The sequence below is a fragment of the Gossypium raimondii genome, chromosome 13, assembly GCF_025698545.1.
Source record: "Gossypium raimondii isolate GPD5lz chromosome 13, ASM2569854v1, whole genome shotgun sequence".
Taxonomy (NCBI): domain Eukaryota; kingdom Viridiplantae; phylum Streptophyta; class Magnoliopsida; order Malvales; family Malvaceae; genus Gossypium; species Gossypium raimondii.
The window spans coordinates 49,907,959-49,925,332 of NC_068577.1; the positions used below are offsets into that span (position 1 = coordinate 49,907,959).

At 34.2% G+C, this 17,374-nt stretch overlaps 2 protein-coding genes across 2 annotated transcripts; one reads left to right on the top strand and one right to left on the bottom strand.

Annotated features, from left to right (window-relative positions):
- Positions 1 to 2,837: 2,837 nt before the first annotated feature.
- Positions 2,838 to 8,047, bottom strand: LOC105784449 (putative lysine-specific demethylase JMJ16). The gene is made up of 11 exons (XM_012610333.2): positions 7,946 to 8,047; positions 7,698 to 7,858; positions 7,293 to 7,370; positions 6,627 to 7,151; positions 6,221 to 6,445; positions 5,726 to 5,887; positions 5,243 to 5,611; positions 3,978 to 5,154; positions 3,800 to 3,903; positions 3,526 to 3,723; positions 2,838 to 3,448 (listed from the first exon to the last, which is right to left on the bottom strand). Exons 1-11 carry the CDS (start codon positions 8,004 to 8,006, stop codon positions 3,122 to 3,124), a joined length of 3,387 nt encoding a protein of 1,128 aa, XP_012465787.1. The 5' UTR covers positions 8,007 to 8,047; the 3' UTR covers positions 2,838 to 3,121.
- Positions 8,048 to 14,067: 6,020 nt separating this feature from the next.
- LOC105782512 (uncharacterized) lies at positions 14,068 to 17,148 on the top strand. The gene is given in 7 exon segments (XM_052627230.1): positions 14,068 to 14,421; positions 14,768 to 14,945; positions 15,070 to 15,147; positions 15,150 to 15,166; positions 16,219 to 16,315; positions 16,413 to 16,498; positions 16,590 to 17,148. Coding segments are annotated over 7 exon segments (732 nt in total). The 5' UTR covers positions 14,068 to 14,199; the 3' UTR covers positions 16,644 to 17,148.
- The last annotated feature ends 226 nt before the right edge of the window (positions 17,149 to 17,374 follow it).

The window sequence follows — 17,374 nt, forward strand, 5'->3', positions numbered from 1 at the left end:
TTCTTCTTGAGCACATGTCTGGAACTGATTGTGTTTTTTAACCTATTTGTTAATCTTTTTGTAGCACGGCTGCCGTAAGGGCTTGGCTAGCCATTGATCTGGGTCTTTTCTTGGTGGAGACGGTGATGGTGATGGAGGTTGATCCTGAACTTTAGGAGGTTGCGGACTTTTGGCTGAATAGTCCACAAGATAGACAAATTTTCCGTTATCCTCCCCTAAAGGGCCAATATCCGGATCTCCATTTATCCATCTCTCGTAAAACTCTGACTGAGTTAATTTTTTTCTTGTTTTTCTTCCTGCGGGATCGTCTGATTTCTTCATCAAGATCTTCAAAGGCATCATTTTGACATCCTTGACAGGAACAATTAATATCCCAGGGACAATGTCCTGTGGGATCTTTAAAAAGATACAAAGGCTTTCCGTTGGGCTGGAAGCTTTGTATAAGTGGTGTTTCTGGACCTGGATCTGGTGCTTCAAAAGGTATCGGTTGTAGCATCATTTGTGTGGAGAAAATCGGAGGAGTTGGTAACTGCTTTAGATGACTATGATCAAACCTGATCTCACTAGTGCCATCTGCCTTGGTAATTATCTGGCTTTTAGTGGATCTGATTGGCTGATCATGTTGATGGATCTGTTCATAATTTGTCACCCACTTTTCCGGTAGAAGCTTCAAAAGCTCCTGTTTAGGGATTTGCTTTGGGACATGTACACAGTGGGGTTCATCCCTTGTATTGACTGAAATAAGGAGGGAATCTTCTGATCCTTGGTTCGTCAACTTGAAAGCATGGTCCTGAACTCTATACACTATCTGGTAGTGTAGAGTGGCTGTGACAGCAGATTCGACCATTTCCGCGCCAATTATCTGGATCTGAACTTTAAGGGTATCCAGAAGATTGGGATCTTGGAGAGACATCGTAAAATTTGGAAACAAGGTTACCATAGCCATTCCTGAACTTAATGTGGCTTCAACAGTTCCAATACAAGCATCTTGGTATCTCTTATATCTGGAATCTAGCAAAGCAATCCTGGAAACTACAGGTTTCCCTGAAGTTCCATGATAGTTTAACGCAAGTCTGACTGCTCCAAAGTGGATATGTGAATATCCATGTTGGATCCAGTCCTGTGGAAAGTTGGAGGGGATTTCCAGAGTTACAAATTGCTCTTCTTGGGCGCCATAGATGAGATGTTTATCGAATTTAGACGACTGTACATATTCTTTAACATTTTTCTTACTAGTAGTAATAAGAGCTTTGATACTTCTAAGAGGAGAAAAAGAGGGTCTTTGATAAGTAGAATAAGGATTTACAAGGGGCAGATCCGTAGCTTGGACCTTTTCTTCTTCAGTGAAATATTCTATTTCATATAAGGATGAAATCTTTTTTGCAGAGTGGGACCGTAAAGGAAAACTAGGTAAGGAAACTGGTGCTTTAGAAGTAGATAGTCTGGAATTTGAACTCATGATTTAAAATATCTCTTTCCTTCTGAATCTGGGTTTTCTAATGAAAGAAAGTCTAACCAGGCTCTGATACCAATAGGGGGCTGATGAGTATGAAGACGGGATATCGCAGGTTAAAGGATCATAACAGCAGGTATGCTATGCCAAAACACAGGCCTTTCCTCACGGCCATTCAACAGGTACTGCCTTCCGTCTTCCATTCGATGTCTATAGTGGTTGTTGGTGCTTGCTTTTGGGACATTGTTGTAGTGTGCCTAAGTACTTTTTCTAGCTGGAGGCATATGTCATAGCCGTGGACTTTAACCCAACAAATTGTGCTATTTGAGACAGTGAATTCGCTTCAAATTGTTGAAGTTAAATAGTCACACAAGTATTAGTATTAGTATTAAACCAATAATAATTCACCTAAGTTTAATATTTTAATCCATAATTTGGGCTTCAATTAGGTTTTTCACTATCAAGATTTTGTTTTTAGTCAATTTTAACAACAAATTTTATATTAATTTAAAATTTTGGTATTTATCCATACCATTTTATTGTTTTAAAAAATTCACAATTCGCTATCGATGTTTAAGGGATAAAATAGAATTTCTTTACAAAATAAAAATCATTTGAAGTGTTTTTGGTGTCTTAAGAATGTAAATAGGTCAAACACAAAATGAACACAAGTATAAGATTCACACTAATATAATTTCTAATCAACATTTAAGAAATTGAGATTATAAAGACAATCAGTCCTAATTTAATCAATAATTTATATTAATTAATTACTAAATATAATTATCCAATCAAGATATTAGTGATTTTATACAAAATTAATATCTAAAATTAATTAATTCATCTGGCATAAAATTAAACTATCACAAGGAAAGGTGCAATCTATTTTTTTTTAAGATTAATCAAGAAATATTGAAAATAAAAAGAATAATTGCTACTAAAGTATGGGAATGCAATTGAAAATACTGAAGGTTTAGCGTCAATATTGTAGAAATTTTTTAGTCTCTTTTTAAAAAAATTATGGATTCAATTTACCTCACAATCTCAAACAATGTGGGCAACGAAAATGAGAGAGGCAAGATGGCAGAAAAGACAGCTTTTATCACCCACCATGGCCCATCCACGATCGACAAAACTGGTTGGTTGCGGTCTGGGCTCTAAAACAACATAGCTACTTAGTTGTCATAGTACAAATCTTTGACCCCATCTTTTCCAGTCTTCCCAATTTTCTTTTCTTTTCCTGGATTGTTTGCAGGAATCCCCCCACCATTTAATTTCTCCTATAATCTTCCCACTGACGTTTGGGATAATTTTATTGTAAGGTATTATCCTTTTATTGGGTCGAGAAGAACTATATTTAGTTCTTGGCATTGTGAAAAAAAAATTTATCAAATTGTTCAAATATAATAGATAAAATTCAGTTACAATTAGCTCTGTTTTTTAATGAGAATGGTATGAAACCAAACTACCAATGTCCCGCCCAACTCAGGGCCGGAAGCCAATCGGAGCATCGATCCGCATGCAAAAAATCCGACAGTAAAATAACTAACCTACTGTCTTCAATCTTCTCCAATTCAAAACAAAAAATGACGGATTGAATAATTGCGGGCAAGTTGCATGAAAACAGGATGTTGGTATTTAAGAATCTGCATGACCAAAGAATTTCAATCATCCACGACTGTGAATCTCTTCGTTAAGGAGTCGAGCTACGAGGTCTATACCCATGGGTGGTCTTTTATCACTTAAAATACTATAAAGTGAATGTAGTTCTGCTGAGTTGGCTTTCTTGAATAGTCTTCCGAGTAGTGCGTCAACTCCATCAGGCAAGCAGTTATTCTGATAAGCCCCTGCATTTTGTTCCCCAGATGTTGTTTCTAAGTTCCCACCATTACCAGGAGGCTGAAAATGTTGTGGAATCTGCACTTGAGGCCGTGAGTATGGCCGACAGTCCCAATACTCCATACAAACTCGATTTAGATCCATTGCCTCAATAGCCTAGATTAAACCATATGAAATATGAGTTTACTTCATCAGAAAGAATCACTTTTAACATATTATACTAACTGATTTACCTGCACAATTTCTGGTGATGAAAAACCAAACATTTCAAAGCCATCAAGGCTTCCGGGAGGTTGCAATGGTGGGAGGTTGGTTCTTCCTAGTCTGTGCTGCTTTGTGATCTCTTGATTCACTTGCTCCCTCACCATCTCCCAGCATCTGGTAGCTGAAACATGAATGAATACTTCATTGGGACAATGCTCCACAGACACCTGAAATTCAATTAAAAAAATAGTTGATATACGAGCATAAACATGAAGAACATCAAAGACAAACAATATAAGTTACCATGAACAAAGGTCCATCCCTCCCAGCATCCAGAATTTCTGAGACATAGTATGCCATATTTGTTGGATCTAAAACACTTATATACCTAACGCGGCTCTTAAATCCTGCATTAATTAGAATAAAGGAGTTCATATATACTGACATGCATCAGCCTTAGTAGACTCAGAATACAACTTACCTTTAGGGAAAATGGCCTGGCTGTTACACCATAACTTCCCAGAGAGCGCAACTCCGAACTTCAGAGGCTCAACATTACAGTTGATTCTACGCACTACCTTGGCAATTCGAGGACCTTTCTGCCGGAAATTTCTGTCTAGATTATTTTGTGAGCAAGTTGGAGCTCCTACATTACTTCTTGCATTATCAACTGAACTTAAAGAGGCAATAGCTCCTACATTCTCATGTTTCTCCTTGTTAGCTTTTTCACTGCCCAACAGTAGCAGTTCCTGATGGTTGCTTTCCAGGTCATTAGATCCTAGCAATGTGATGCCATTTCCAGTATGCTCCTCTTTCCCTTGTAAATATTGAAATGAACAACCATTCCTTTGTAAATCAGGTGAACTGGCATCAGTTATAGGCTCATTGTTGCAAGTATATGGACTCAAGTTTTCAGTACATCTTGTTGAGGCTTCTGACTGCTTAGCAACAAAATGTTCTGTTGGTCTTTCTAAAACTGGTTTCTTTGGTTCATCATAGCTAAGAAGATTAATATTATCACCCACTGGAGCTACAGGCTTTTTCACTTTACTTTCCATGGCAGTTTGGCCTCCATGCATGCTTAAGTCTGAACCAAAAAGAATCACATCCTCTTTCTTCAACTTAGAGTTCGGATCATTTGATGGTAACGCAGCCTCTGATACTTCATCTCTTTGGTGTGATAACATCGGATTAGATATCAGAGTTAAAATCAAAGGCTTCTCTTTCAACATCTCTTCTCCTTGCAAATCTTTGAAGGAATCGACCGATGGTTTTGACTGCACCTCTTTAGGTATTCCTTCCATTATATTGTCTTTGGAGGCGTATGAACTCAGAGCCATTCCAAGGTCTAGTCTTGCCCACCTATAGATTGCACTTAGTTTTCCTTCTAAGGCCTCAACAAGGATATTTAATTCATTTATATCGTAACGAAAGAGGAAAAATTTGGCATCCCTAGCACATGAGCAGAGGTGCTTTGCATGATTGAGGCATGCATATCTATCAGGGGAACAGCGACAACCCGCTGCAGAGAGGTGCAAATCAAAAAAACATATACAACACTCTCTTTCGCTAGTAGCATCAAAGTTTCTGTCCATTTTCACAGCCTGAGAGGAACTGCAAAGAAATTCCCTTGCTAAACGCTCCATCTCAACACGTGCCTGTGAACAAGACAAGTCAAATATTATCCTAAAGACTTTGAGCTAAGTATGCGTATACTTTTAGATAAATCGCGGGCATAATGTTTACCTTGAGAGTTTTAGATAAGACTCCATTCTTTCCGCACACATCTTTCCATCTCATGTTATCAGAAGTATAGTTTTTCACGAAATTGAGCTCCCAGTGAGCTTTGACTGCTTCCCTTGCTGCTCCAAGCAATAGTTTGTCATGCGAGATGGAAGTTTTTCTTCCTTGTTCACGGTATAGCTCGATAGCAATCTGTCCATGGGGCAACCAATCAACAGGACCTACATTTACTGCCTCTGCACAATTGAAACCTGAGTTGAACCCTGCATGATATGCTCTAGGGAAAGTCAGAACAAACTCTCCCGCATTCTGAACACATCGATGGACAGGTACCCCTTCAGATTTTAGTATGGAAGGGGACAACTGAGTGACCTGTATGAAAGAATGACATTCAAAGCATAATTAGTATCATGCAGTAATATTACAGTAATTTAACAGACCTGGGACAAAGATTTTCTGAACCATGTTATAGAACTTTTAGCTCACCAGTTTGTGAAGCAGGTCAGGTTGTTCATCGAAAAGGTCAGGCAAATGCTTTCTCATAGCCTTCTCCAATTTAGAAGCATCCTTTCCTGGGACACCATACCAAATTTTTGGAGCACCCAAATGCATGTAATTCAACGAGTATAGGTGGTGATCTTCAACATGCTGGTCGCATCCATATAAAACAAAAGAAAGCAAAAAGAATTAGCAATTATTAGCATCCTTAGTCATCCTTTGATTGTAAACAACTGCCTAAAACAGAAGTGTTGCATGTATAAGTAATGGCCTTAAATGAGACATCAAACTTGCAAGTTCAAAAGAACCATTGATAGGCCAACAAATGCATGCACATTTTCACATCAGCACTATATTTCAGCCTGGATCTGTTCACTTTAAGACATACCAACTTCTTAACTGTTCTTATGATGCCATATTACATGCACATGATATATATATATTCAAAACATATTGGGAGGTTCGTAGACCTAGATGTCTTACCCAACAAAAGGAGGAAAAGCACATTCCTACATACAACCAAGGAACCAAAACCCCAGAAATGTCACTGCTTTCATACGAGAGGACAGATCCAGAAAGCCTGGGAAAATTGTTTAAGTTCCAGCCTGATTTTATGTATTTTTCATCAGAAGCAAGTCCAACTTGATTTAGCTTCTTATGGAATCCACTACCAAAAACTCCAGTTTCCAGATCAGCCCCATATAAGACCTTAAAAAGAAATAGAGCATAAGAATTAGGTACACATATTTGCAGCTGTGAACTTTTAAAAAGGAAAGAAAGAATAGGGCAGATGAAAAACGAAGCTCCAACAGCTATGTTAACCATGCAGAAGTAAATCAATCAAAGAGAGGAGTGGTCAATTTATTTTTCCTAAACTTGCAAGTTGTACCTCTATTTCCTCGGTCGCTTTCTCCACTATCCTCCAGTATTCACCTTCAATATTCTGAATTGAAGGCTCATGGTGATCTTGAAGAATGGTCATTTTACCTTCCATATTTACATCATTTTCCTTCAACCTAAAGTATTGGGTCTTGAAATTATCTGCATATTTCTGAAATCTATCCAGAGTAAACTCAGGGCCAACTTCAAAACCAAACCCCTCCAGTTCAGAAAGTCCAGCATCAGACTCTGAGATGCTTCCACTATCAGGCCCACAGTCTATAGCCATTCTCATGCATCTTCTCCTTTTCCTCCTGATATTGTTATTGGCTTCTGACATTTTTCTCATCGGATCACGATTCTGAAGCTTATCAACCCTCTGCACACGAGTAGCAAATCTAGAATTTTCCCACATATTCTTTTCTTTAAGAGGACAAGGAGGCTTCCAAGAAGATGGAGGAACAATGCGACAGATTCCATATTGTTCTGCTCTTGGTCGTATGCTGGCTATATACTTCAAAGTATCTTCAAACTCCTGGAGAAACAAAATGAAACCAGTTAAGATACTTCAACTCTATAAAGTAGAACTCTAGATTTTACAAGCAAAAGTAACAAGCATGGCACGAAAAATTAAGAAAATTAAACAACTCAAAATATTGTAAGCAACATTAAGTACCTCGTCTGTTGGGTAGAACACAGGTACATCCTCAATATCTGGCCGACATGCCTCTTCTGGACGCCATCTTGCAGTTACCTGTTTCAACACTTGTTCCACTTCATGATCGGAAACTTTGCTTGCTTGTCCTATTCTCTTGTTCCACTTCATGTAAATTTTTCAGAAGTAACATTTGAAGAAAATGGTTAATAAAGTAACACATCATATCAATTATACATTCTAGAATGCATAGTCCATCTGCTTTATAGTCACTGAATTACGCAACTCTACAATACAAAATAAACATGAAGTCATCCTACCAAAAAAACCTTAACTATAAGGGACTTCTAAGTCATTTCATGCATATAAGATGTTGCAGCTATACAATGATAAACAAACAACTTAACAAGGAAAGAAGAAACTAACTTGATTGAGCTTTCCATGATCGGGTTCATCTTCTGAACTGTTATCATATTGACCATAGTTTATCCAAGGTCGACGCCTCATAGACATTGACCTTGTAATCTTTGAACTTTCATCATTGGCCAACCCAGTTCCCTTTTCAACTAGAATGGCTCTAGTAGAGGCTGAACAACAGATCAAATTATCACGCTCATGTCTTTTAGTATCCTGTGCCTCAGTCTTTAAGGTAAACGATGCACGAGGCTCGAAACCTGGTGGAACTGATGAAATATCATCATTCTTTTCTTCAAGACAAACTCTCACAAGTTCCATCCCTATCCGTATTACTACACAAGACAATGGATGACAATTCAAAAAACTACATTTTGTACGAGGAATAGATAACAAATTAATACAAAAAGACCCACCTTAAAAGCTAAACAACCCAATGTAAATATAATATTTTACCCACACAGAAACAGGCAAGCAATTAAAAAATAAATAAAAAACTTCATTTCCATTCAAAATAAAGCATTAAATCCTTATAAGATTAGCATAAATGTCAAAACTGTAATAATGTTACAGATTCATGTTTTTAGCATTGAGGAGGATCAATTCTAAAGCATTTTGGAGATCCTAAAACTTCCAACCATTTCTAATCATTAGTACATTATAACGGGGAGGGGGGAAAAAGTTTACAAACACATAGTCGAATGCCAATCAACTTGAACCCCACACAAATTTACCATTCAGCTAAAAATGTGATTCGCCATGTAATTTAATAAAACTCTTGCCCAAATTACTAATATAGCCTAATTAGTTGAATCAATAAAACTAATGTTCTCATATTTTCAGATTGAAATTTACCGACCGAGTCTCAATTCGATTAATATCGACATTATTGTCGGTGCAAGAAGAGGTGATAGTTCAAAACATAATGTTCTCACATTCTCGATTGAGTTAATTCAAAACTCTAAACTTACCGATTGAGTCTCAATTTGATTGGTATCGACATTATTACCAGTACAGGAAGAGGTGAGTTCGAGCATGCTCAAGCACGTTTATCCTCCTAATTAAAAATTGGGAAGAAATTATAGATAATTTTAAACATCGAAAAAAAACCCTAGAGTTATGATGGTGTTTTTCTTTTATTGGTTGAATAATGCAGGTGATTTCATAACCTTAAAAATCATGATCCCTTATATTAATAATCCAGCTCTATTATTTCTAGGATCAGATAAATTCATCCACAAGAACAATTGATTTTAACATTTACAAAGTTAAATGCAGCATTGAACATCAAATTCATCAACACATTTCTTAGATTTTTTTATTAATTTGAGACCTAAATAAAAATTCATGTATTATTTTCACCATAAATAAGTCAGATTAAATAAACCTATACCCTAAAATATCACTATCAAAAAATTGATCAATAAAATTTTCAGAACAAAATCAATCATCAGGAAAGAAAAAACATAAAATTAAAAGGGAGAAAAAAATTGAGTTTACTTGTTCATCAAAAGTATTTCTGTAATTTGACTTCACCTAAAGCTGCTCTGAAAATTCCTTCTGACTACACCAGATTTATAAGCTGAATTTAATAAATAAATATATTTCCATCTTCAAAAATTAAAAGAATAAATATATTCCCAAGTTTGAAACCGCTAAAATTTAAAATAACAATTCTAAAGTGGAAAAAATTAAATGTTGAATCTGATTTCAAGCATATCTTAACCTAACCGTAACCCTAAAACCCCAAATGCAATATGGAAATTTATTGCTATTTTTATGATTATAAAAATAACAACATTTTTCTAAATTTTGGTGTTCTTCAAATTTACCCTGAAAATCCTATTAATACCTTTGAAAAAGAAAAATAAAAGAAACTAATTCATCAATTCTGAAAATAAAGAAAATCATTAAAATTGAAAAAGTGAAAACAAATTTTTAATTGATGAAAAACACCTCCCTTTAAACCGACTCGATTTCAAATTTAATTTACAAAAATAATATAAAATTTAGAATTTTTCTTAGAGCAACTGAAAGCATATAGTTTATGTTATAAATATATCATTTTATTATTAATCATAAATTAAATCATATAAATTCAATTATTTATCATATTTGTATATAGTATAGTCGATGAATATATATTTGAGTAATTATAAGTAGAATTAAGTTAACTCAAAGTATTATTGGATTAAACACGGGAATAAATTCAAACATAATCCACATATAATGAGATTCAAGCTCAAAATAAAATTGAAAGAGAAACCACGCATCATAATTGCGCATGGTGAAACTTGAACTTAGACATTCAAAGTCTCAGGGCCTTAAAACACATATAACTTTAGAGCTATTATATAAAAATATTATTTTTGTCTTCTTTTTTATCATAACACTAATAATTCTTTATTGATATGTGAATCTTTTAATCTGTAGACTTGACACCTATGGATATTGTTGAGACAATTAATGAGGAGTGCCAAGGAGCAATGCCCATTGGTGTTTGGTACTGCTCAAACTCATAATTTATCTTATTTGTTAGCATGTTTGATCAAAATATTTTGGTTGTATGCTTGAATCTTTTTGAGAATTTTGTGCAAAAAATCCCGTGTTTATTATTGAAGAAGAGATTAAAGCAAGTAAGGTTATTTTTTAAGGATTCTTATGTGATCTACTTACTTACCTTATATATAATATATAAGGGTTGATTTTATGATCCTTTGTATTCCTATATAAAAAGTAATTGTTTTGATGAGATTTGGGCTGATTGTGATGGATTGAAGTTTGCTTAGTGAAGTTAGATTCATGCTCTAAATATGAAAAACTTATTTGACCTTAATAGAGGTTTTGTTGTTGAGACAAGTATGAGAGAAGTGCCTAAAGTAGTGCCACGACTAGAGTCCATTGTTGTCTAGCACTTCTCAACCTCATAACTTGCCTTATATGAAGTTGGCCATTTTTGTTTACAAATCTTTAGGTTGTGATCTTTACTGATTATCTGGACGTGTGTAAGTCTATTTATGAGATCCAAACCTGTTATAAGAATATCTTGAAGACTGGTTTTGATTGGATTAAGCAAATCTACTTCTCTATTTTGAGGAGATTGGATTGGATCATGTAACTTGGTAATATATTTTGAAGATTTGAAGACTTATCCTTGTCATATTGAAGATATTACTTGGTTATCTTCTTGTTTTGATAGGAAGATTGGCTGTAATTAGTCTTTACCTTAACAAGCTTTAAACTCTTATACATTGAAATGCTTGTGTAGGTAACATGGCACTTATTCTGTTATTTAGAACTTCATTTTCAAAGTGTATTTTGTAAGTAATCAAGTGTGTCACTTAGTATTTATCCTAAGTTTTCAAGGGGAAATGTTAAAGGAAAGTGATCTAGATTTTAGGTGAAAAAGTGAGAATGTTAATCCAGTGAGTGTTAGCACTTGTAATCACTTGTTGTACGAGATATTAAGATAATAGATTATCTCTTTGGGCAAAGCCCCACAGACGTATGGAAACTGAATTACGCAAACATACCGAGTGTACATTGTTTTTCTTATCTTCACCGGTGCCTGAAGCAATTGACAATTATTGTTTCAAAACTTTCAATTGATATCAAATTAGGAAGAAATAAACGGAGTTGGGATCATCAAACCACTTATATCGTAAATCAAGATAAAGCGTCCAGTTTTAATTCCAAGATGTTAGCTTCAATAGTGTAAATCCACAAGACTTCAAGTATTGCTCATGGGGCTTGGACCATTCTTAAAACAGTGCAGATTCTTACCACCAACACTGTAAATGTTCTGCTCGTTGGTTGATTAGTGGGAATCAAAGGCCATTGTCATGGCCATCCACTAAGGCCATTAGAGTCTCGATCTAATTACCCTTTAGGACGAAGGTTAAATGTTCATCAAGCCCCTTTTAAAATCATGTAATACATTTTGCTTATCCCTACATTGACAACATGCATGCATTTGCTATTCTCTTCATTATTCTTTTTATTAGATTAAAAACTTTATTTCCATAATTTCTCGGTCTCACATTTATAAATAAACAAAGGATGATTTATACAATGCTTATATTTAAAATTTAAGTCCTTTAATTTTCAATATGTCATGAATTACAACATTGAAAATTTTGGATTCAATAAGCATATCTTTTATAAATATTTTTACATAAAACTTTATATTTACTTTATGAAAAAAATTAAAATATCACTTTTGAAATTTTCTATACTTTAATTTTGATACATCAAAATTGAATTGTTCTACTCTTTTATTTGAAAATCTTGGTGCCTCTATTTAATTTTGTTGCAAATGGCAATTGTAAAAAGGTAAAATAACTTTTTAGTTCTCAATATTTACATTTTTGACAATTTAATCCTTTCTCTTTAAATGTAAATAATTTTTTACAAAATAATTTTCCCATACTTTAAATGAAAACATAAAAATTAAAAATATTTTTTTAAATCTAAAATTATGAAAAAACTATTTAAAATTCAAAATAAAAATCATTTTAAATAGGGCAATTAGTCACTTATGTTATCGTATTGTAACATTTTATTCACTGAGTCGTTAATTGTCGTTAATGGTGTAACGGCGAGATGATGTGACACGTTAAATCATCATTTCAAACAAAAATTTTAGGGTAAATTATACAATCTATCCCCATATTTTTTTATTTTGAGCAATTTAATTTTTTTTATATTCTTTAAACTTTTTTTTTCTTTTTTTTCATTCTCTTCTATTTCTTCCTCTATTTTCTTACCTTCTTCATTTCTTTTAACATATCAAGAAGTCAAATTGGCAGTGAAGAAAGAAGTAGGAAGTCGAAAGTCATAATTGCCTATAACCAAAACCCAAAAACCCATACCATGTTTTTTTCTTCACCACCATTTCGACTTCTTGATATGTTAAAATTAATGGAGAAGGTAGGAAAATAGAGGGAGAAGCATAAGAGAATGGAACATAATGAAAAATTTTTAAAAGAACATAAAAGAAAATTTTAAATTGCTCAAAACGAAAAAATATGGAGACCAATTGTATAATTTAACCTAATTTTTTGTTTGAAATGAAGATTTAACGTGCCACGTTAGCTTACCGTTAACAACAATTAATGGCTCATTGACTAAAATGTTACAACACAATAACGTAAGTGACTAAAACGTAACATTTCAAACATAATTGACTCAAATGTAATCTGAGGTAAACAAAAATGACTCTAGGTGTAGTTTACTCTTTTAAATATATAAACATTTTCAAAATTTAATTTTTCTAAACCAGATTTCACCAACCAGTTAGACCAGTTGGACTGGGAATAGGTTGGGGTATCAGCTCGATGAGAGGTAAAAATTAGATGACCTACAAATTAACACAGACTGGTTGAATCGAACTAAAAAATTGATTGAGAAGATTTTTATAAAATTTTTAAATATATTTATTTTTTAATAATTTATTAGCTTTTGACCGGTCAAACCATTCGAACTAAAAATTTATTAATCTGACCAATTCAACTATTAATCTGGTTCTAAAAATATTGCCAAAATTTCAAAAAAATTTATTTATTCATTGAATGATAGTATGAGATGTTTATCAACTGTGTAACCTAACCAGCCTAAGTAAATAATTGTTTTATTATTGTAAATTTTGTCAATATTTTTGGAACTAGACTGTGGTTGAACTATTGGTTAGACATTAATTTCCAATTCGAACATCGATTGGTTCAATGCAAATAATTTTAAAAATAAAATTATAAAATATCATTATAACTATCGTTTCAAGTAGTTTTTTAGATTGATTCAAACAATTTGTATTGATTTGTAGGTCAACCGATTTTTACTTTTATTAGACCAATATCCCAACCGATTCAAATTTATATATTTAAAATGATTTTTATTTTTATTTGAATTTTATATAATTTTATTTATTTCATTATTTTAGATTATTTAAACTTTATGTCTTTATTTAAAATATGGTTAAATTTTTTATTTACTTTTAAAGGATAAAGACTAAATTGACAAAAATGTAACTATTGAGGGTTAAAATATATTTTACCCTTTTTATAACAGCCACTATTGATAAAAATAGACGGAGGGATCAAAATTTTCAAATAAAAAAATACTTAATGTCTCAAAATTAAAGTATAAAGACTAAATTTTGAATTTCAAAAGAGTGCAGGGACCTTTGACATATTTAAGCTAAAAATTACTTTTACGCAGATGATGAGTCTAGTTGTAATAAAAATCTAGGTAGTTTAATGGGCGGGTTAATGAGTTCATTTGGACCCGAAACTAGTCCATCTTCCAAAATCTAACAAAAGCTTCCTGTCCTTTTTTCATTCACTTAAACGGCGCCGTTTTCGAATTTAAGGACTCTTTTAGAACATTCTTAAAATCTTTGTTGGTTACTCCCCGCAAAATCCAGAAACTTCCTCCATTGAAGAAAAAAGGGAAAATTTTCTCCTCTTTCTCACCCAACTTTGCTTCTCCCCGAACCCTAAATCCCTCATTATCAACAATGTCGATTCTACCCTCTTCAGCCATAATTCCTTCATCCTCTTCTCAATTCACCTACCAAACGTCGGCAAACTCGTCCTATTTCCCTTTGCCGTTTCATCTCCAGCAACAGGCCCAACCTTATGCCCCGTCTCCCCAGCCTGTTCCGGTCGCCCCAGCCCCTGTCTACCCCGCCCCTGTCGCCACCGTCACCGGTGTCTATTCTCTCCCTCAATACCATCAGGTCAGACTATCAACAAATTATAGATATCAACTTTTTATTTTTAAAAGCAAATTATGGATTCGTGAAGTTTAGGAATTATGTCAGTTTAATTTGTTTTTTTTTCCCTCCTAATTCTAGAGGGATGTGATATATATATTTTTTATATTTTTTGTTTAAAGTGAGAATGAGAATTAAAAACTCGAAAATAAATTTGTGTTGCAGGAATTGAAAATCGAAAATTTAACAGAAGAATTAACTTTTAGTTCTAATTTGCAGTCATTACCTCTGATTAGTGTTAATATATTATAGAGCTGTGAGTTCAAATACACACTTCATTTGTGTAACTTGTTGCAGTATATTTGAACAGGCCCAACAGTTATTTCAAAGGGATGCTCAGATAGTTACCCCTGAAGCACTAGAGAGCGTAAAGGCCGCCCTTGCAAGCTGTGAGACCGAGCACAAAGCCGAAACCAAAAAGAAAGCAATCCCACGTAAAGCTGCTGGTCAGTCATGGGAGGATCCAACCCTTGCCGAATGGCCCGAAAGTATGAACTATCTAATTATCATACTTGTTTCTTTTTTCTTTTCTTTTCTTTTTCTTTTTATTTCTATGTGTGTTTCCCGTTTTCTTTTAGTTCTGATGTTTTTATTTTTGTTGGTACTCCGCAGATGACTTTCGCCTATTTTGTGGTGATCTGGGCAATGAGGTGAATGACGATGTGCTTTCAAAAGCTTTTGCTCGATTTCCTTCTTTAACATGGCCAGAGTAAGTTTCCAAAATTACATGATTTTGTATGTTTTCCTTTTGTATACCTTTTTCCCATGGGTGTATCAACTCTTTCCATTTCCTGTTCAGATTTTTGTATGAAGCGCACAGGGCTGTTGTATGTCTGTGTTTAAGGTAGGTTTTGCTTTAAAATTGGAATTCTGCAATTTAATGGATAATCCTTTGCATTCGTCAATCCTGTCCAAATTGTAGAGACCAATATTGGATGTTGGTTGCTGGAACTAATCTATTGAATATGGTATGTTTAACTTAACTTGTAGAGTAGCTTGAGTTATAGCAATCTCAACTCATTTCAAGCATGTGCAAGGTGAGCCAACCTGTTAATCTATTTAATAGGGGATTGCCTCATCTTTTCTAACTTTAAAGAGAGAAAACTGGAAGTCCACATTATCCTTTGCTTTGATATCGTATAGTGTTGAAATGTGAGAAGAACTGAAATTTCAACTTTCCAATGATGCTTAACCACCTGTCCTTTTACTGGTTCTGAATCGACTTCTGTGGTTGGCACTGGTGTCAAACATATATTCAGATGTGGGTATGGGTGATCCTCCAAATATATGGAAAATCTTAGAAAAAATTGAGCATGTTTGAATCATATATATACTTGTATCCGACAATTCACCCCTCAAGTCTAAACAACATCAACTATGTGTGCACTGGGTTGGGAGTTTGTGGCAAATCAGCATCACTTATGCATTATGGGGTTTTGGCTGTTAAAATGATGACTGGTTGGAGTCAGATTTGTTGATTATGCTCATTTTCTGTCGGTAGTATGATATGAGGCTTGACACATGATTATGGTAATGTTTTAAGTATATTTTGGGTTTATTTGTTTAATACCCTGTCTGTGAGCCATTACATTGGCATTATATTTTGTTTGTTCGGGTTTTTTTTCCTTTTCTTTTTTTTTTTTTGAGAGAGAAAGGGAATTGCATGCCTGTTTGCATGGCTTGTGGTGAGGTGCTAATGAATTCCTACGAGATGATTGGATAACTAAGAATATTTGTATGCTTATATTATTTACTTACCAGGTTGTTAGAGACAAACGAACAGGCAAAACAAAGGGCTATGGGTTTGTTAGCTTTGCTAACCCTTCTGACCTCGCAGCTGCACTTAAGGAGATGAATGGTGAGTACTTCTATAATCCTCGGCCAAACTTGTACATCTTATGGCTTTAATATGTTTGTATTCTATGAGCATTCTTTTTGTGGATGATGTGGTGCAGGTAAATATGTTGGAAACAGACCAATCAAACTTCGTAAGAGTAACTGGAAGGAGAGGATAGATTATGATGCTCTCCAGAGACAAAAGGTATATACTTTTTTTTGGTAAATTGTTTCTTTTTTCTATCATTTCGTGTCATTTCTAATTTTTGATAACTGAGTGTTAAATTCCATGGCAGAACCAAAACCACAAAAAGCCTAAACTACAAAAGAAAGGGATATTACACAAGTGAGTAGCCGACTGAGTTTTTTTTTCCTTCTATTTCTTGGACCGAGTGAGAATCGAGCATACAAGCATCAAGTTTTACCCTTTTTCTTCCGATATCATGTTTGGGGCAAGAAATTTCCAGAGAAATAAGAGCATAATGTTGGTATACTCTTTCCTAGTCTGAAAAACTGTATTTATTTGACTTCATCATTCATCATTGTGAAATGGAAATGGCACATTTTATCTAGTATCGGGTGTATCCAGCATGTTTGTGATCAAATTCCAATACTTGGGACCCTGTATAGGTTTTCAGGCTGAAACTTCCTTGGCATAAAAACAGGTTGAAGTCTACGATTATGTTCGAGTGTTCGTCTGAAAAGAAAATTTGGTTCAGAAAAGAATAGAGTGTGGGGAAATGGTATTTTCGCCCAAGCAGAGGATCACCTGTAAAGCTTTCTGGGAAGGAGCGATCATTATTCAAGTAGGATTCAATGATGTTTTTAATAAAAAAAGAATACCATCAACCCTTTTATGTATTGTGAATTTGGACCGACTTGTGGAGTTTACATGATGGATCTGAACTGAAATTACATCCAAACATGTACAAACAAATACAAAATCTACATCACATCTGAACAAGACTCAACTTTAAACGAAAAACATAATGGAATTTTTGAGGAGCTTGGATCTCAATGTTTTATTTTATTTTGGTAATAAATTTTCATCTCATTTACAAGTTTTGAAAATTTTAATCAA

What these genes read in the sequence shown, in the direction of transcription:
- LOC105784449 (XM_012610333.2), bottom strand. Translation starts at nt 8,006, where the DNA reads ATGGAACTTGTGAGAGTTTGTCTTGAAGAAAAGAATGATGATATTTCA. An exon ending in TATTTCATCAGTTCCACCAG is followed by an intron (nt 7,859 to 7,945) that starts GTTTCGAGCCTC and finishes TCTGTTGTTCAG; the next exon opens with CCTCTACTAGAGCCATTCTA. An exon ending in GGGATGGACCTTTGTTCATG is followed by an intron (nt 3,724 to 3,799) that starts GTAACTTATATT and finishes ATTGAATTTCAG; the next exon opens with GTGTCTGTGGAGCATTGTCC.